General features: G+C 40.3%; 2 protein-coding genes across 5 annotated transcripts in view; one reads left to right on the top strand and one right to left on the bottom strand.

The window, feature by feature from the left end:
- The window catches only part of tbck (TBC1 domain containing kinase), a 105867-nt gene extending 101844 nt beyond the window's left edge, over positions 1–4023 (bottom strand). Inside the window, exon 1 of the mRNA XM_046868613.1 lies at positions 3662–4023. The gene's annotated coding sequence lies outside the window, so the exon portion shown is untranslated. The remainder of the gene's footprint in view (positions 1–3661) is intronic.
- Positions 306–20854, top strand: aimp1a (aminoacyl tRNA synthetase complex interacting multifunctional protein 1a). Of its 4 annotated transcripts, none has more exons than XM_046868632.1 (7): positions 306–421; positions 5316–5449; positions 5555–5668; positions 10638–10799; positions 13889–14088; positions 18222–18390; positions 20595–20854. In XM_046868632.1, coding segments are annotated over exons 1-7 (948 nt in total). In that variant the 5' UTR covers positions 306–419; the 3' UTR covers positions 20762–20854. The 4 variants fall into 4 exon arrangements, with proteins under 4 accessions (XP_046724588.1, XP_046724580.1, XP_046724598.1 ...); XM_046868624.1 differs by having other exon boundaries at positions 13886–14088; XM_046868642.1 differs by having other exon boundaries at positions 324–417; positions 13886–14088.
- Positions 20855–21076: the final 222 nt, after the last annotated feature.

The raw sequence follows: 21076 nt of genomic DNA, 5'->3' as shown, positions 1-21076 counted from the left end.
CTGATCAATTTGGAAGAAACATACAACATACGAAATTAAACTTTAAACGTTTATTTAAAAAAATAATTTAAATCATAGATTTAAAAAATTAAGATAATGTGATTATGTAGAATTTTTTTGTTTATTACCTGCCATTTTTGGTGTTTAATAATACTTTTTTATGTATGTATTTATTCATCGATGTGTTGAAAAACCCTTTTCACCTAATTTGATACATTTTATATATAATTTAGTATCCTATAGTCAAATTACACAACAAGAAATAATTTCAGGTGTATCAACTCTAGAAAATTATATAAACTGATATTAAACAGTGCGCATTCACATAATAGTAGACTCCTGCGTCATCATTCTGCGACGCTGTGAACGAGGAACCGTGAGTGCAGCCTGACCGCGTTAGCAAGTTCGATTGCCCGTGTATGTAAGTGCCACAACACTTATATTAATGAGATTAAATATTACAATGTGTATTTATTGTTAAAAAAACATATTGCTCGGTTGAACCGGACGATCTATCGGGAGAAATGCAGTAAATCTAACGTTAGGTTGAGACAGGGTGCTGTAGGAACAGTCTCAATCGGCTTTCTGCTTCCTGCACAAGTGCACTACACTCAGTTTGAAGTAATGGCGTGTGTGCCCTATAGAGTGCACTTTGTGTTGGACAGAGTGTTATTTGGGTCTGAGTAAAAATTGCATCAGTAGACTCCTAAAATGAAAGTGCACTAAGAATAGAGATCAGTGTAAACACCACGGTCTGATTCTTTTCTTAGTTCATTATTTTAGTTATCTATCTATCTATCTATCTATCTATCTATCTATCTATCTATCTATCTATCTATGTTTGTAAGTATTTATGTATAGGATGTGTAATGTAGTTTTCTTCACTAGCACTCACACCATATCTAGTGCACTATCACACTTTTCACTGGTGCCTTATGTCCAAAAACCTTCTACATGTCTTAAATAGACAGTGAGCTCCACTGAAACGCACTCCTCTGCTTGTGTGTACAGGGTGAAGAAGCCAATGATGAAGTGAAATGAAAGATATTTCAGAACATGAAACATTGTTTCAATTTCTTTTCTTTCTATTTTAAATGTTTGTTCATTTGATGTGTTTTTTTTCATAACCATAATTAGTTTCTGTCACTGTTGGATTTGGTTGAGAACAGAAAGCTGTTCACTGTGTGCTGCATGAAAGAAATTATGTATATTAGGACTGTCTGGGAAATTCATTTTAATGGCACAAATTTTTATTAATGCCTGATGAATGCATTTTTAATAAAAATAAATAAATATAAAAGAGGCAAATTTGCATGTTATTGTTCACTGTTATTATTTACTTGTATCACTTTCGATCTGGTTATAGTTACATTTAATGTGGTGGAAACTGCAAAACAAGTTGGTACAGTATTTTGTTGTTTTATGGGCCAGTCACCGCTCTCTCTCTCTCTCGCTCGCTCTCTCTCTCTTGCTCGCTCGCTATCTGTCTGTCTGTCTCTTCCATCCTCTAATTCTCTCTTTCTCTCGTTTATCTGTCTGTCTGTCTCTTCCATTCTCTAATTCTCTCTCTCTCTCTCTTTATCCCTGTGTGTCTTTCATTCTCTTATTTTCTCTCTCTTTCTATCTATCTATCTATATGTGTGTCTCTTCCATTCTAGCTATCTATATATCGGTGTCTCTCCTATTTCTCTCTCTCTCTCTCTCTCTCTCTCTCTCTCTCTCTCTCTTTTCTGTCTTTTTTAATCTCTTTTTTTCTTTCTGTGTTTTAAATATTGCTATGACTGTTTTATCTCTGTGTCTAATTCTCTTATTTTCTCCTTCTCTGTTTTAAATTCTTTCTGTCTCTCTCTTTCATTTTTCTATAGTGCCCTAGAAACCTTTTCTTTGGATCTACACTTTGATAATCTTCTTACATGGGAGTGATAAAGAATTATAGTTTTATTCAGAACTTTCACTTGTTCCTATAGTTAGATTATGGAAGCAATAACATTCTACAATTGTAACTGTTTTATTGTTAGTACAAAAGGCAATAACTTTCTATAGATACACACTATGGCCAAAGTTTGTGGACACCTGTGTTTTTTAAACAACCTAAAATTAGTTTTTGGAGTGTGCTTGTGTAGATTTGGGTGTTAATAAAGTCAGATGCTGCTGTAGAGACTTAGAGACTTTATTGTTGTTGTAGTGATAACGTTATACTAATAATAATAAATAATAGCAGTCTGGGTGTAAAGCGTAATTGGTGCATTAGCAGTAACATGGGAAGGAAGGGCAGACAGCTCGCTTTGTTATGGTGAAGTGAGGAGGCCTGGGGTGCAGTTCATCCCAAAAGTGTTCAGTCGTGTCGATGTCAGAGCTTTGAGAACTTTGTGCACAGGGGTATTGCCATGCTGGAACAAGTCTCGGTCTCCTAGTAAAAACGAAGGGAAAATCTCAGTGCTCTCGCATCCAGCGTCTTTTTCTTCTTATTCCACTGCAAATTTTCATCATTTCTTTTTTTTTTTTGTTCTTTAATTATTAATGAATTGCATGTTGTTATTTGTATCACCTTTTGATCTGTTTATAGTTACATTAAATGTGGTGGAAACTGCAAAACAAGTTGGGACAGTATTTTTCACTTTCATTTGTTGTTGTTTGACAGGCCAGCCCCCCCTCTTTCTCTCTCTTTCTCCTTCTTATCCTTTATTCTCTCTCTCTTTTCTGTGTGACTCTCATTCTCTTTTTTCTCTTTCTCTGTGTGTCTCTCTTTCAATCTTATCTTCTTTCATGCTCTCTCTCTCTCAATGTGTTTCATTCTCTCATTTTTTCCTTCTCTGTTTCCGATGCCAATACAGAGATGTTTTGCTACCCGTGCCTAAACTACAGCTGGTTGAAGGATCAAGAACAGTTTAGAAAACTTGCATTCTCTCTAAATATTATTTGCCTTCTCTCTCCAAACATTATTCTAATTCTCTCTCTCCAAATATTAGAAAAGGATTCCCCTTCAGTTGTATTTCCACGCTTCACCACTAGAGGGACAGTTTACCACTCATGATAAGTTACCTCAGAGACGTCACAGTGCACTGTTCTCCATCAGGAGCTTAAAAGGCCAGAACACTGAGCAGCAGTACCCTTTTGACATCACATAACCTACCGAACAGCAGCTAGCGGATGACCGCAAGAATCCCACCACACAATCAAAATCTAAACCCAGTCAAGTTTGAGTGTTTTGAATCCTGTACCGTGTTTTTACTGACACACAGGGGCGAGTACAATCTCCTGATCAGCGCACACTAGACAGTAACCTTCCTTACAATTGTTCCCTCGAGCTAGAAAGTAAGCCCTCCTAACACTTTCCAAATATTCTTCTCATTCTCTCTCCAAATATTCTTCCCATTCTCTCTCCAAATATTATTTCGGGGGGTTTGAGCGTCGGTCAGCTTCCGTTAGCTTGAAATTGATCCAAGATGGCGGCGCGGCAGTAGCTTGCAGCAGCTGCTCCGGATCCAAAATGGCGCCTGCTGTTGCTGTTTTGCACAACATTTTGTTTATGTTTACAATTACACTGTTGTTTACACGGTCTACAGCAGATTTACAGGTGGCGCTCTTTTGGGTTTTGTGTATGCTGTCTTGTCTTACACTCATTTGCACACGATGCACTTTATGTGGTGAGGACACTTACTTTAGTCGTTAGCTGTGTGACTTGTGTGACGTAGCGCGACGCTGTGTGACGTAGCGCGACCTTTTGTGACGTAGCATCAAGTTTCTGGAGGAACGTTGTCTCATTTGGTTGAAATGACAATAAAAGCTTCTTGACTTGACGCTTGACCAGTCAGCTGTTTTTCGGCCGGATCTGTATGTCAAATCGACGAGGAAAAGAACTCCAAATAGCTTTGATTTGGTTAGCAAATGAGCACACAAGAAAAAAAAACAGAACAATCTCGTAGTCATTCTTGCTCTTGTCTTTTCAACTTAGCAGCGTGTATAAACACTGCTTGCTTTATATATTCACCGTTCTAGATCTTCCGGTTTTCCTGTTTGGATACTGAATATAGACTACTGCCACCTGCTGGTGGGGAAGAGGTATGTTCTCTCACAAGTGCAGAACCTACAAGCACCGTTTGGTGTGTCAGATGCGCATGCGTAATGATCAGCCTGATTTGCAGCACAATCAGGCGATTTAATAATTTAAAAAAAAAAAAAGGCAAAAATCCCCCTTGATTAATCGATACCACACATACTTTTATCCATCTGCTGTAGCTACTGCTAAATCTGGAACTTTCTCTCAGAAGTTGTTTTAATGGTATCTCAGCAGGTGACTGTTTCCTCCACCGACATCTTGGCCTGGTGGTCTGAACGCTCACAGCAGATCAAGCAGTGTGACGCAGGGCCTTGTCACATATTCACACGTGCTCCACCATGTTTAAAAGCTGAAACCTCACACACCTCACTCGTAACCTGCGACCGGCGAGTGGAGACTTTTGGCCACGTTCGAGAAAAGTTATGCAAACAAAACCATCGTGGCGCTCGTAAAATTCCTCCAATCGATTCAAGGGCTTTCAGGGTGAAAAAAAACAAAACAAAAACACGCCAGACTTTGATCCGTTCGCATTATCGACTCCAGCTCTTTCTCGTGTTTTTCATTTCCACCCCGCGCCAGCTGTTGTTTTGCAGCACCACCCTGTACTATGTGTTAAGTTGCTTTCTTCTCCCTTCCTGGATCTTGTAAAACAGTTTGACCCCTCTTTCTTCTCTTCTTCCGTTCTTTTTGAGAGAACTTCCTGACAGAGGTATTCCTATTATTCCTCCAGGCCTTTTTTCTCGGTTGAGCGCTATTCATACGTCCAAAAGACTTTTGAAGCCCGAAAAAAGCATCTTTACCTCACGAGTCGACGTAGCAGATGGTCCTGCCCGAGATCTATAACAAAGCAACGGATTTCATTTTCGGGGGCATCTGGTTTGATGTGTCTCTGCGGCATCGGGTTAGATCAGGCCTCGTCCTGGATCTAGTTAACGCAGGCGGGTTTTTCACGTGCAGCCGCCGTTCAGGATCCTCATCTCTTCCAGCCTTAATTATTTATATTTAGCCTGTAAATAACAATGGAGATTCCAGGTGTGTGTGTGTGAGAGAGTTGGAGGGATGCAGTGTTTGGACAGCTGCTCAAAAAGTGTGGGCCGTTATATTTTCGGAAACGTCGGACACACACACTCGCACACAACCCTACCGCTTCAGTGTTCCTCGGTTTCCAACATGTGACCTCTCGAATATTTTATGAGGAGTCTCAAAACATTTCCGCTGAGTTTGATCTTTTTTTTTTCCTCTTTTGTTTTTTCAGGTTCTTAGTACGCTCCGTGTTCAGGATGTCAGGCCACACCCCCACTCTGGCGAGACTGGAGCAGAGGGCAGCCGAGGCGGATCAGATCATCGAATACCTCAAACAGCAGGTCCAGCTGCTGAAGGAAAAAGCCAGTGAGTGGGAAATCTGTCCATCGGACCCACACGTATAAATAAGAGCTCACCAAGCACGTGTCATGATCGTAATGTTTTTCTGAATGTGTGTTTATTCGGACGCAGTGGTGCAGGCCACCGTGCGAGAAGAAAAGAAGCTGATGGTGGAGAACGGCAAGCTGAAGAAGGAGATTGAGGACCTAAAGAAGCAACTGCTGGAGAAGGAAAGAAGGAGAGGAGGTAAACCAACCTCTCAACTGAAAGCCTAGAAATCAAATGCCAAATTAAACACTGTAAAGAGTTGTTCAGTGTTTCCTGCTGGGAAGAAACCCACATTTTCTGAGGAGAACCTTACAACAGATTTGCATTTTCAATAACCCCATTATAAAGCTAAATTCCATCTTTATTCAACTTAAAAAAGAAAACTGTAAAATTAATCAATTAAATAAATAAAAAAAACTGTAAAATGTAAAAATCAAAATTTTAGGCTTTAAAAAGTCTTGGATTCACTTTTCTTAAATAATTAAAGTCCTACTTTTCACATCTATGTAACTCTAAAGCTGAATCAAAGGCAACATTTTAGAATATTATTTATTTTGTTTGTTTGTTTGTACAACTACAATTGATACCAACATGCAGCAGCCAATCAGCTTTCAGTTATTGGTGCGAATCTCTTTTTCGGATTGTACCACAGACGTACAACGGATTTTATATTTCAGTTAAGTGGAAGTGCGAACCTGTGAAATCCCAATGTCCATTAAGCATGTTTTGATGGACCGTAATACCTATCGCCCTTGGAGAAACTTGTTTTACTCTCAACACTCTAAAAGTTTTTTTTTTTAGCAGGCAAACCCAAATGTAGTATTAAAGTTTTTAGCGAAAAGTAATCTTAAACATCTTATTTACATTTTTCTCTCTAATTGTATATCAGAACTAAGCTTTCGCCACGAACATAACAATAGAAGTCGACATGGCGCTAAGAAAAAAGGCGGAAAAAATTAATTTTAGCGAAAAACGATTTTAGGGTTTAAGGCCAGTTGCTAATAACGTATTTGTGTGCGAGTGTGTTCGATGCCGTGATGTAGGTCTTAAATTTCATTCTTAATGGTCATAAAAAGTCTTAAATTTGACTTGGTAAAACCTGCGGAAACCTTTTAATTAAAGACATTATCAAACTTTTTACATTTTTTTATTATTAACGTTTTGAAGATTCTGCAGGGATCATGTGGATTTATTGCTGTAGCTGTATTCTGGGTAAGCGGAGGATTTTGTGGCACTGGGAAACGAGGTCCTGGCTCTAAACTCGTTTGGAATTGGAGCAAAGTAAGCGAAACGTTTCCATTATGACACGCAGCTTCTAAGTAAAAACGTGACCCAGCTGTCTCGTTTCTTGAGACTAATTGTAGCTGCGCAGTTTATTCAATTTTTTAGTTAGCAAACCAAATCCAGCATTCTGAACGTCAGCATTTTCGGATGAAACCGGAAGCTGGAAGGACGGAATAACTGCCTGCGACAGCATTCGTCTTCTGTCAGCTTTGAAAGTTGAAATCGCTTGCAAGCGTTTTTTTCTGATTGACGGCTAACGTCGTGACAGAAAATGGCGACGTTTTTTTCTAAAAAGTAATTCTCGCTTGGTGGTTATGTTTTTTTCCACCTATACCCAGAAGGCACGGTTAATGTTTATCATAAGCTCCGCCCACATTGCATCACCAGATGTATTTCACCCTCCTCTTTCTGGAAATCCTAAAAAGTTGCGGTCGGTGTCAGAGCTAATTATAGACACTATAGGATTATCTGCTTACATCATCATTCTCTATGAACCAAGCGGAAAATTCCTTCGCTCTGCTAAAGAATCTCCACAGCGACTCTGCTTGACTCCACCTTCCTGCCGTCCTCTGCCTCGCGTTTCTGTGCAAATAAAATCAATTTATTCCAGAGCAGCCGAATGGGAACAAATAGTCGATGTGGCCCTACTTTTTAAAACGGCTTCATTCCGTCTGGTATTTTTGAACAGCTTGTAAATGTTTTGTTTGTAATTCATTCTAATATTCTGTTTGTTATTTATCTGATTGCATCAGTGAATTCGAGCGTACGAGCCTAATCAGAGATCAGGGAGAAGTTCAGGCGTCACACGAAAGCTCTTTACTCTTCGTTTGTAAGAAAACAGGCCGATCCGATTCATCGTTTATTTCAATTTATTTCCAAAAGTTTTGGGTCACCTGGTCATAAGTTTTGTGTGATTTTTGAGCATTGTGTTCCACATTTAGTCCCAATGTTCTCTTATAATTCCCTCCACTCTTCTGGGAAGATGTTCCACTAGATTTTAGAGTGTGTTTATGGATAGTTGTGTTCATCAACCACAAGGGTGTTATGAAAGCCATGTACTGATGTAGATGAGGAGGCCTGGGGTGCAGTCAGTGTTCACATTCATCCCAAAGGTGTTCAGTAGGGATGAGATCAGAGCTCTGTAGCAGCCCACTCAAGATCTTCCTCTCCAAAGAATGTAAACCAAATCTTCAAGAAGCTCACTTTGTGCACAGGGAACAGGTTTTGGGTTTCCAAGTTCATCTATATCTAAAGACGTCCTGTACAATTGAGTGCCTCCAGCTTTATGGTAGGAGTTTGGAAAAAAAACACATATAGCAGGAAAGGTCAGGTGACCCAATACTTTTGGCAATATAGTGTATAAGTTTGCTCCTTATAATTGTAAGTTTGACCCAAATGATCGTGTGGCAAGGAAAAACTCCCTGAGATGCTATGAAGAGGAAACCTTGAGAGGAACCAGAATCAAAATTGAACCCCATCCTCATCTGGATGGCACCAGTAACTTAATGGATCTTTAGACCATGCATGTGGAACCATCCTCAGCTACACAGAGTGGCCTCCAATTAAAGAGAACATCATCCAGAGGTAGGGTCTCAGGATAAATTGCGCAGATTCAAAGAGAAGAAATGGACAGGAACACTGGTCACTGGTCCCTCAGGAGCATGTTTAATTAAAAAGCGAGAGAGGACTGGAGAGGAAGAGAGAGAAGATGGAGAAAGAAGACAAAGGAAGGTTGACAAGAAGAGAAAAATTTAGATTTGTAAGCATTCAGAAGAATGTAAAGCCATGTACTTGGACCTGGAGTTCATTAAAATGAAGAAAATGAGCAAAAAGAAAAAAAAGAGCAAGCCAAGGTTTTGAGGTTCTTCTGTATCTCATTTCTCCATGCTCATGCAGTCCACAATGGTATTTTAAACTCTTTTCTAATTAAAACCGATCCATCTTTGTGTGTTTAACTGAAACATGAGCATCATAAAAAAAGAAGTATGTATTAATAAGCATAAAACAACTAGGAAAAACAAGCCTGTTCCAGCATGGTAATGCCGCTGTGAACAAAGCCAGCTCCATGAAAATATGTTCGACATGGGTTGCAGTTGAAGATCTTCTGCTCTAGTGGTCTGACCCCAACTTTATTGAAAACCTTTGGGATGAATTGGACCACTGACTGCACCACAGACCTCCTCATCTCCCCTACAGCAATACCTGAGTTTACTAACAACTTTGTGGCTGAAAGAATCTCAAACAAATCTCCACAAGCACTCTCTAATATCTAGTGGAACATCTTCCCAGAAGAGTTGAGGTTATTGTAAAAGCAAATGGGGACTAAATGTGGGATAGGATGTGAATCTTATGCTCAGATGTCCACAAACTTTTGTCCTTATAATAGATGGAAAAAACTATTAAAAAAAGAGAAAATAAAGACCTGATCATTATTCTTAATTACAGGTGTGTGTGTGTGTGTGTGTGTGTGTGTGTGTGTGTGTGTGTGTGTGTGTGTGTGTGTGTGTGTGTTTGTTTGAGATGGTGGTGGGGGGTGTTCAGCATTGTCCTATATCAGTGTTGGAGGGGTCTTTATTTGAAGAAGGTGCTCATGTGTTCAACACAGTGTTTAGGATTACATCATCATTCTGAAGACGAAAATGAAAGTCATTCAAGCTAAATTCTTTTTTCCTTGGTTTCTTTTCCCCACACAGACCAGCAATGGATTGAAAGAATTTTTTAGCTTACTGCATTGAAGATGCTTTCACACCTAAACCGCATCGCTTTGATTTCGTTTTGCGGTTCAGTACAATTCAATAAAACAAGCCCGTTCGTTCATTAGTCAGAAATAAGAGGACAGAGGAATGTAAACAGTCCTTCGTCAAGCGTGTGTAGAAATCACAAAACTCGCCCGAGCGTAGAGAACACGCCGCTGCCACTAAACAAATCGGGTGGTTAGAGCAATAAGCAGCGTTTTCCAACATTTTGTGCATCACATCTTTTTGTTTATTTGCTCTTTTTTGTTCGTCAGTCCAACTCTTCGGGACACGGCGCATTTCCCTTGAAGAACCGAGAAACAAATCAAGGTCTTCTACAAACCCCCCTGTAGTTTGTTTTGGTATCCGACTACTACTACATACAGCTCATTTGAAACTTTACTATTTCTTTGCTCACTCTTGAACAAATATTTCTTATTTCTCTTCCTCTGCCATGTGATAGAGTATCTGTGAGAGTGAACGGGAAAGTTTATAGGACTGTGGTGAGACCTGTGATGTTGTATGGTTTAGTGACAGTGGCATTGAGTAAAAAACAGGAGGTGGAGCTGGAGGTAGCAGAGCTGAAGATGACGATGGACAGGATTAGAAATGAGTTTATTAGAGGGACAGTGCATGTAGGACGTTTTGGAGACAAGGTGAGGGAGGCGAGATTGAGATGGTTTGGACATGTGCAGAGGAAGGACATGGGGTATATTGGTAGGAGAATGCTGAGGATGGCGCCACCAGGAAGGAGGAAAAGGGGAAGACCAAGGAGGAGGTTTATGGATGTGGTGAGGGAAGACATGCAGGTAGTTGGTGTGAAAGAGGCAGATGTAGAGGACAGAGGTGTGAAAGTGTATGCCCCTAAAAAGTTATAATAAATAGTGAAGTAAAGTACTAACACCAGAAAAATCGACTTAAGTACATTAACGAAGTATTTGTACTTCACTACTTCCACCTCTGCCTGGGATACAACTAGTTTTCCCCCATTGTGTCGGTCTTCTTCAACCCCCCCCCTTCTTTGTTCATCCTTAAGCTTAGTGGATATCAGTATATTGTGGAAGTCGCAGTCAGATGATATCACCAATACGCATTTTTTCGAATCTTAAATATTTTTTTGTGTGTTTTCTTTGTTTGTGGGAATACAGTGACAGTGCCCATGCCTTCAGAAGAATCCAGCGTTCAGTGCGCGTCCAAGCCCTCAGCCTCGGAGCCGCCCGCTAAACCCACTTCTGTAGCACCAGCCAATGTGAAAACCCCTCCAGCCAACACCACCGAGGCCAAGACGAAAGCTAAAGCAGAAAAGAAAGGTGAGTGAGTAGACCATGAGAAAAGTGTAATTATAATATAGCCAACATTTTTCTGAGCTCGAATGCCACAGTTCGGTCTGATGGTGTCCATGTTCAACCCAGAAGTGAAGTTTGAATACGCTCAATCATACATTATTAGCATAAAACAGGAAAACCTGTCAGGGTCTTAGAAAGTCTTAAATTCGCTGTTCCAGGTCTTAAATAATTGTAAACAGGTCTTAAGTTTTCAGTGCCCCCACAGCACTTTGTTAATTTATTTTTTATTTGTTAGTTTCTTGGTATTAGTAGTTCTTGTGTCTTGGCCCCTTTAATCAAAATCTCCATATGCACCACATGACAAGCATCCATTAAACTCGGTAAAGTCATGAGGAAATGTTTGCCATAGTGGTCACTCGTTGTATGCTAAACTACTGTGTTATTGTAGTTAGAGTTGTTTATATAGCAGCCCATTCATTTCAGACAGTGGTAAAACTGCCTGCATACTTTCCAGCCAATCAGCATGGACTATTCAGACAGTCAGTGGAAAATGTTAAATGATCAAATTTAGATTCCAACAGTAGAGAGAAAAGGAGGATTTTTACTTCTCACATGTACATAACAGCACAGTGAAGATTATCACATATCCCAGTGAAGTTAGGAAGTTGGGGTCAGAGTGTAAGATCAGCCATGTTACACACATGGTTAAGGGCCTTGCTCAAGGGCCCCAAAAGTGGCAGCTTGGCGAATCTTCTCCAACCTTCCGATCAGTAAATCAAAACCATAACCACGAGTTACCACTTTCCCAGTATCTCTGTTATACATATGGCCGCATTGCAATACAACAGGTAACTGGAGGTGGTGGTTTGAGATGGAGGTGGTAGCTTAATGCACAGGGCATTGTAAGTTTAAATCCCAGGTACACCAAGCTGCTACTCCCGGGCCCCATGAGCAAGGCCTTGAACCCAATAGCTGTTCAGATGTAAGAATAAGTGGAAAAGGGCATCTGCCAACTGGCGTAAATGTGAATAGGTAGAACCACATTTCACTGGAAAAGTCAGGTGTCCCAATACTTAACGTGGGAGAAGGTGGTAGCTCATTGAATAAAACGTTGGACTCCTGATCAGAAGAACATGGATTCCGATCCCACTTAACCCTCAATTGATCGGTGTATAAAAAAAAAACTGAGATAACCGTAAGTTGCTCTGGATAAAACGTTGTAAATGTAGGTAACGATGCGATGCAGTTTGGAGATGCAAAATGTTCTCTGCACTGGTTTTAAAATTGTACATTGGTGTGTTAGGGTGTGTGATTGTACTGAAAAGCAATACGGTGTGTAGGAGTGTTCGTGTTCACTCCAGGGGAAATGATGGGCCGCATAGTTTCCATGTGTGCGCACAGAGACACGTTTCTCCAGGGAACAATAAGCTAAAAATAAAACTTTCAACTTCAATCTATCAAAGCACCTCAGGAAATCCAGTCACTCTGCTTTCACTCCTACATACCGTTCGGGTCAGACTGGGCCTGTTTCGACTTGTGACGGCAGTAAAATCACCTTAAATAGCATTTTCGCAACAAGATTATTTTTCTTTTTTTTTCTTTTCTGAACTAACCCAAAAATGCACATCAATAACATTTAAAAGTGAAAAATGACATGTCGCCTCCTTTATCCAGGCCAACCTGCAATTATCTCATTTATACTTTTGAGAATTTAAGGGATAAGTCAGGGGTTTCCATCCTTTCATATTCCATGGACCAGTTTTGCTTTGGAAATATTCTCACAAACCGGCTGGTGTCTGTGTGTGTGTGTGTGTGTGTGTGTGGCAGATTACTGTATATAGCAACTGCATGCAACAAAGAAATACAGAATAATCAGAACAGTCGTTCATTTACTTAATGGCCTGTTAAAAGTGTGGAAATGATGATGTATTCTGAAATGGCACTGTATGTAATTGTGGGTAATGGTTCTTTAAAGCAGTGGTCCCCAACCCCTGGGACACGGACCGGCACTGGTCCGTGGGTCAGTTGGTACCGGGCCGCACAGAAAGAATACATAACTTAAATTTTATTTATCTGATTCTGAACAATGTTTTATTTTGGAAAATTTCCTGATTCTCTCCACCACATCTGTCTATGACTCACTCTTGATGCATGTCATGATGCCTCGGTCACATGTCTTACCTCCATCCGCTACCTTCTTAAAAGGGCTGCTCCGGCCGCTAACACATAATACATTACCGCTAAATTCAAACCCCCAAGCCTGCAAAATTACCAAACACCACCACAGTGGATTCACGATTATTATTATATTTAGAAAATACTGGTATCATTTTATTTTGTTGCATTAATCCGCCACAATTTGAAGGCCGGTTTGTGAAAATATTGTCCCACATTAAACCGGTCTGTGACGGAAAAATGTTTGGGGACCTCTGCTCTAAAGGGCAAAACACAATAAATATTAGTGTTCTATCTATAGACATTTCCCCCAGAACATCCTTGCGACCCGGTAGCAAATCTTCTACTGGCGTGTGGTTTTGTGGTGCTGGGATTTAAATACGCAACTGATCAGAAGTACAACATCTTAACCACTGAGCTACATATTTTTGTAAGTTGAGCCTTTTGACTAATGAAGGAAGGTGGCAGCTTCGTGGTTAAGGCACTGGTCTTTGGCCTTGAAGTTTGTGAGATCAAATCTCATGCTGCCACTCCTGGGCCACTGTGCAAGGCCCTTAACCCCATAGCTGCTCAGTTTGTAAGTCGCTTGTTTTTTGGTTATATTTTTTAATTGTCATATGTACATTACAGCACTGTAAAAAAAAAAAAAAAAATTATTTGCCCGTATACCCCCTCCCCACTGCACTTTCTCAACAAAGACGTTGCACATTCCTAAGTAAATAAGCTTCCATGCGTCAGCTCGTCTTTGATCAGCTCGTATCAGTGCTGATGAGATGTTTTCTGTAAGGAAGGTTCTCTATAATCATCCTGGTAATAAAGCTGATCATTAAAGTAATGGTGCAAATTATTATAATTAGCGTGAGTGGTGTTGGAGTGCAGCGCTGGCGGCACGTCGGCATACAAACGAGTGAAATTGTGTGTGTGTTTGTGCGAAGCAGAAAAGCAGGAGAAGAAAGCTCCTCCCACTGTGGAGGACACGAAGGTGGACGTGTCTCGCTTGGACTTGCGCGTGGGGCGGATCGTCACGGCAAAGAAACACCCGGACGCAGACTCACTGTACGTGGAGGAAGTGGACGTGGGCGAAGCTGCGCCACGTACCGTGGTCAGCGGCCTCGTCAAACACGTCCCTCTGGAGCAGGTAAATCGCCTCCACACGCCCCAAACACCTGCAGGGTCTTATATCTATCTCATCCTCATCATCATCATCATCATCATCATCATCCCCCCATCTGATTAAACTGCACAGAAACTAAAATCCCTCTCTAAATGTTTTACTCTGTCACAAGCTATTTCTGTCTCTCTTTCCTCACACACTTCTTTCCTCATGTCTCTTTCTTTATCATTCTGTCTCTCTCATTGTTTATCCATCTCTCTCTCTCTCTCTCTCTCTCTCTCTCTCTCTCTCTCTCTCTCTCTCTCTCTCTCTCACTTTTCTTTCCTTTGTCCTGCTTCAGTCTTTGTCTCTTTCCTCACACTTCTTTTCTTCATGTCTCTTTCTTTATCATTCTGACTCTCATTCGCAATATGTCTCTCTCATCGCTCTATCTCTCTCTCTCTCTCTCTCTCTCTCTCTCTCATATATATACATTTTTCTCATTTTGTCCCACTCAGTGTCTTTCTTCATATACTTCAGTTTATTGGCCTGTCTCTCTCTCTCTCACACTCTCCCACACCTCTCTCTCTCTTTTGTTCTGCTTCAGTCTTTGTCTCTTTCCACACTTCTTTCCTCATGTCTCTTTTTTATCATTCTGTCTCTCTCATTTAGTTTATCCATCTCTCACTTTCCTCTCTCTCTCTCTCTCTCTCTCACTTTTCTTTCTTTTGTCCTGCTTCAGTCTTTGTCTCTTTCCTCACACTTCTTTTCTTCATGTCTCTTTCTTTATCATTCTGACTTTCATTCGCAATTTGTCTCTCTCATCTCTCTTTCTCATATATACATTTTCTCTTTTGTCCCACTCAGTGTATTTCTTCATATACTTCAGTTTATTGGCCTGTCTCTCTCTCACTCTCCCACACCTCTCTCTCTCTTTTGTTCTGCTTCAGTCTTTGTCTCTTTCCACACTTTTCTTTTCCTCATGTCTCTTTTTTATCATTCTGTCTCTCTCATTTAGTTTATCCATCTCTCACTTTCCTCTCTCTCTCTCTCTCACTTTTCTTTCTTTTGTCCTGCTTCAGTCTTTGTCTCTTTCCTCACACTTCTTTTCTTCATGTCTCTTTCTTTATCATTCTGACTTTCATTCGCAATTTGTCTCTCTCATCTCTTTCTCATATATACATTTTTCTCATTTTGTCCCACTCAGTGTATTTCTTCATATACTTCAGTTTATTGGCCTGTCTCTCTCTCACTCTCCCACACCTCTCTCGCTTTCTCTCTCTCTCTCTCACTCATGCTTTCTCTCTTAATCTTTCTCTTTGCTCTTCCCCATCCCTCTCTTTTTCTCTTTCCAGTTTCTCTGGGGTTTTTTGTCTCTTTGTTTGTCTGCTGTCTTCCTTCTTTTTATTCTCTCTCTAACTTCCCATCTCTCACTTAGTTTTTATGTCTGTCTGCTGTCTATTTTACATTCTCTCTCTCTCTCTCTCTCTCTCTCTCTCTCTCTCTCTCTCTCTCTCTCTCTCCCCCGTCTCTCTGTTTGTCTGCTGTCTTACATTCTCTCTCTTTATTAATTAGTGAGAAACTAGTTGTTATGAACGCAGGTGTCATCAGTCGTCTTCTTATGAATGACTTGTTTGTTATTGAATCAGTGTTGCTGATGTAAAGGAGCCACTCTTACTACTGCAATTATGATTCATTCACAAACTGTTAAACATTAAACTGTGGGTTAATTTAAAACTAACCTTCATCTGGAAGATCACAGGGATTATGTATGTGAATATTTGATCTGTTAACTGGTTGCATGTGTCTGATTTATTGCGTGACACGAAAGAGAAAAGCTGTTGCTATCAAACTTTGTTTATTAATCAGCTGAGTCAGTGTTTAATGGTGAAGTAACGGATCAACTAGGCCAAATGATGGAAGGTTTTGCGAAGAAATTTCCTGCTCCCTTCGAAAGTATTTAGTATTTTTAAAATACAAAAATACAGTAGTTTCTTTTGATACATGATGTGGCTGCTGTATTCTACAGTTCATTTTGCTACACTTAAAGTGAAGGTATTTGGTATTTTATTTTAAAATCCATTCTGATGGATCTTTGCCCAACCCTGACAATGAGCTTCAATATGTTTGGAATAAAGACTGAGAAATAAAAAGCAAATCCATCTTTGGAGGTGAGTGTAATGGAGTTGGAGATATGAGGCTCTGACCTTGTAGTGCATCAACACATTCGAATTTCATTCTTTTGGCAACATCAAGCGAGTCTCCTTTACTTTCAGCCCATCAGATGTTTGAGGGTCTGCTCACTGCTCTGTGTAGAAGTCTCATACTCCCACAAATCACTGTCACCTTCATAAAGCAGTGACTCACTATTGGTTTCTTTGCAGACGTCTGTTTTTCGAGTAAGTCGTGAAATCTACGAGCGTTGTAATACATCATCGCAGCAGGAACGGCTCACGGATATAAAGAAAAATACGTTTTTGGGCCCTGGAGGGTTTTTTTTTTAGATCCCTGAATGTCAGAACAGACCGAGTGAAAGGTCTCTCAGTATTATTAAGCCTATGAACGGTAATAAATCCTCTGTGGCCACTCGGCCGTCACGGTTCAGATCGCTCCCGACTCGCCACACGTCACATTCACTCAAGCTCTCTGTGCTTCATGTTCAGGAACATCCAGTTTACGATTTGTTTAGGGGACCCCTGGCGTGCCGTCGCTAAGCTTAATTACACCCACCAAAGTCTGTCTCCTTCATCCCATTGAGCTCCGTATTACTACACCACTGTTTCCGATAAGACGCCGACGACTGGCTCGAACTTTCCTCAGACGCTCTCTCACATGGTGCTCACACAGTAATGATTGGACAAAAGATTGATTTTGTCTGAAGGACATTTATTTTTTAAACAGGTCTATTTACACTGTAGCACATACAGTAAGTCTTATTGTATGCACATAACCAGTCTGTAAAAAATTGATGTTAGCAGGTTTAGTGTTGTATTTTATATTCAAGTTACTAAAAATAGTTATGTTGGTTTTATAATTTTATGGCATCAGTAAATGGACATTATACTGTACAATATTATCCTGTAGTCTGAGTTTTTTTTTTTTTTTTTTTTTTTTTTTTTGCTATATATTACCAAACTTAAAAACTGCATTTAAACAATAAAATTGTGGGAAAAATATTCTAAGGTGCCATGTTTTCCGATAAGAAAATTTTTATTCAAAACTTATAAAAGATTTTTTTTGTTTCCAGCACAGATCAAGTCTTAAGGTGAAGAAGACAAATAAATGCCTGTGAGGGACAAATTATTATTTTTTTTTTTTAGCTGCAAAATTAGACAGTGGAAACGGACTTCTTTCATGAACATAAATATCAATTTTATCAATAAACGGATAAAAAATAAATAAATATAATATTTTTCTTTAATAATTATTATTTTACACAATGACAATTCTTATTACAAAATTGCCACATGCGGTGAAATAATTTAAAGACTGAATGGTGACATAAAATGGAAATAAACAACATAAAAAAAAATTAATATAAATAAATAAAGTAAGAATAAAAATAAAAGCAAATAAATGAACATTGAAATTTTTTTTATATAGTTTAAATTAAATGCAATTCATAATGGGTTTTTTTTAAATATATATTGTAATTTCAAAATGTATTTTCTTTTATTTTAAGGGTTGTGAGCTTACATTTCACAGATGTATTTGTTTATTTGCTTACTAATGTAATTCGATTTACCTTTCTTGATTATTAAAACTTTTTTTTTTTTTTTTTTTTTTTGGTTGAGATATCATCTCCCGCACAAGCAAAGCCCATTGTGGGAAATCTCATTTATACAAGTGAGCAGTTAAGGGCCTTGCTCAAGGGCCCAGCATTGGCAGCTTGGTGGGGCTCAGATTTAATCTTCCAACCAGAAGCCCAACATTAGTGGTCAGTGGTTAAGGCTTTGGGTTACTGATTGGCGGTTCAACCCCCAGTATAGCCAAGCTGGCACTTTTCGGGCCCTTGAGCAAGGCCCTTAACCCTTGCTTCAATCATGGTGGACCCTGGGCTCTGAATTCCACTGTGCTGTAATGTACAAGTGCCAAATATAACAGCATCTTTAGTTTGCACCATTAAACCTCAATCATTTATTTACTGAATGATAACTTCATTCACGTTGTTCCAACAGATGCAGAACCGCATGGCAGTGCTCCTGTGTAACCTCAAGCCGGCAAAGATGAGAGGAATTGTGTCTCAGGCCATGGTCATGTGTGCCAGCAGTCCAGAAAAGGTGGAGATCCTGGACCCACCCAGCGGGGCGGAGCCTGGAGACCGGATCACCTTCCAGGGATTTCCAGGTGCAGAGACAGTTCTACACTTGCCTCCCTTCTCTGTCTGTTCAGACCTTTTTTGGGGGGGTTATGTGATAAAACATAAGCACTCGTTCGCTTTACTTCTTCATCTGGCATGAGGCTCTTCGAAAACGTCTCCCAAGCGCCACTTCACACTTTATTAAATCTAGCTTTCACCACCAACTCAAAGCTCATCAAGGCACACTAATGACTAATTGTCTGTGTAAATAAAATAAACGAGTAATTCTATCTTCCTACTGGGAGGAAAAAAAAAGGCAGCACAAAGAAATGAATAAATTGCCCAGGCAAGCAAAACAGGATGCTGACGTGCCAAGCATGCGACTTTTCCCCGTTCCAAGAACAACACAGCTGGCATTCGTAGTCGACTCATTCTTCTGAGGCTAGTTCACATGATTTATTGATGAGCTAAACGGGCGGCGGATGCTAATTAAGAGGTGACCTAATCAGAGAAATCGGATGGCGTTCTGTTGTTAGCCAGGCACATCCTGAGGAAATGGGAGCGCACGCGCCCTCCAGCCTTAGACAATAAGGTTTATTCGCAAAACCTGCGCAGACCGGGCGGGGAGTCGCTTTTGAAATGGTCTCGGCTCTAAAACGGTGCTTGGCGTCGTTCACTAAAGTCATGCTGATCCAGAGCACTTTTCGAACTCAAACCCGATAATTTAAGAAACAAGTTCAATATGCCTGAGCATTACAGCAGTTTGCAGTTAGGAGTTGTAAAAGAAGGAGTGGTTCATGCGATCGAATGTGTAATAACCAACCGCAGGGATTCCCAGAGAGTCGGTTCGGTGCAGAGGAGGTGCGGGATTTTGAGGGTCTCTGTCCCATGCCCTTGTAATCTCTGCAGAACTTTTATCTCCTTGCTTTTGGCTTTTATATTCTTCCTCCAGCTGCATTTTTATTTACGATGCATCTCTAACAAGCCAAAATAGCAAACCAGGGATTTATTATCGTGATTGAAGGCACGTTAGGGTTCTCCAAAGCAAAGCAGCTCTTTCTGTTCTCTCGATGGACTTACAGGGTCTTAAAGGAAGATGATTCATTCTATTCATTGCATCTTCTTGGCTCTGTCGTATCACAAAGTGTCATGTCAGATTCTTAGGACGGGCATAGCCACAATGTATTATGGGTGACCCCGAATAGTCGGGAGATTTGATGCTTCGATAGGAGGAGTATCTTGCGCAGAAGTGCTATGAAACGAGGATAATGCCATTTTTGGCTATACGGGGGTGCTCAGTGTCTCTTTTCACATAGAACCACCAGTTTTTCCCCCAACAAGTTCATATACAGCCTATCATAAAAATGTGATACGATCTTTCAATAAATATTTTTAACGTGCGCGAATAAAACACACCCGATTGAAGTTTCACTTTCAGTGATCCGTGACCTACACATGAGCATGTCTGGGAGATTTTGTTCAAATGTAATTTTGGTAATGAATTTTTCGCTTCATCGATGTTGCGCCGTACTTAGAGCGCCCTCGCACAGGCTGGATTTAATTTGATTTGTCGACACGTGAAACGGAAAAACCTGTGGTCCTTTCTGTCGCACTTATTTAGGTTTATTGATCCGAAATGTTTTTTTTTATACATTTTCTTCAATATGTTTGTGTGATGTTTTGTACATTGTGGCTTAAAAATGTTATGAGGAATCGCTTTGCGACTGCGAATCAATCGACTATACAGTAGGCAAGATGTGATCATTGTAAAAAATTAAAAACAAAATGGAATGTTCTGAATTTGGAAAAAGTTGCTTGCCAGCTTGTCACACGAGCATTCCCGGAAAGGATCCTCTCCCTATCCCATCACCCCATTTCCCAGCATCTTTCCTTCATATTGGCTAAACCAGTTGGTAGAACTGCTATTTTACTACATTGCGCCTGCAACCGCTTTATGGCTCCGTTGTGGCACGTAACGAATTAGAAAACGTTTTTCAACTTAGCCATCGAAATAGCCTACCTCTAATTACCACTTACTTTTACAGAGGGACGTCGGCACTAAATCGGGTAACGAGCGAAGAAATTGGCTCCCTCACACATTTCTAGAAGCTTACAAAAGCAGTCTGTGTTTTGACTCAGGCCGCGAACATCCATGCTGGCATTGAATCCAGATTGCATTTTTTCCTGCCATTCCTGCCTTGTATTCCACCAACATGAGCTTACTTGTTTGTCTCTCTGCTGTCTGATCCAGGCGAGCCTGATAAGGAGCTGAACCCCAAGAAGAAAGTGTGGGAGCAGGTGCAGCCTGATTTGCGCACCGATAACCAGTGTGTGGCCACGTACAAGGGAGCAGCCTTCGAGGTTGCCGGGAAAGGCGTTTGCAAAGCTCAAACCATGAGCAACTTTGGCATCAAATAAAGCTTTGGAAGCACAGGATTTTGTGCTGGTAATAAAGAACGAGTCTCTAATCTGTAAGGCTTTCTAAAATGACAATAAAGGATTTGAGAGTCATTGTGTTCGAGTTCCTGAATGTTAACTAACTATTTTGATTTGTAGCTCCTGAAGCGGTACAAAATTCTCCAGAATGCTCAGAAATCTACAGTGTCAGTGTGGTTTTTTGTTTTTTTGATAGAAGCGTGCTCGCATTTCTCTTTCAGGATGTATCATTTGTTTCCGGACAGACCCCTGACATGCATTTAACCCAGGTCCCAAAGACCAAAGGATTTCTAATTC

The sequence above is a fragment of the Silurus meridionalis genome, chromosome 2 (assembly GCF_014805685.1).
Source record: "Silurus meridionalis isolate SWU-2019-XX chromosome 2, ASM1480568v1, whole genome shotgun sequence".
Lineage (NCBI taxonomy): Eukaryota > Metazoa > Chordata > Actinopteri > Siluriformes > Siluridae > Silurus > Silurus meridionalis.
This window is presented reverse-complemented; position numbering and strand designations above follow the sequence as displayed.

Coding starts and splice junctions, on each gene's coding strand:
- aimp1a (XM_046868624.1), top strand. Junction 5,669..10,637: donor GAAGGAAAGAAGGAGAGGAG/GTAAACCAACCT, acceptor GTGGGAATACAG/TGACAGTGCCCATGCCTTCA. Junction 10,800..13,885: donor AGCTAAAGCAGAAAAGAAAG/GTGAGTGAGTAG, acceptor GTTTGTGCGAAG/CAGAAAAGCAGGAGAAGAAA.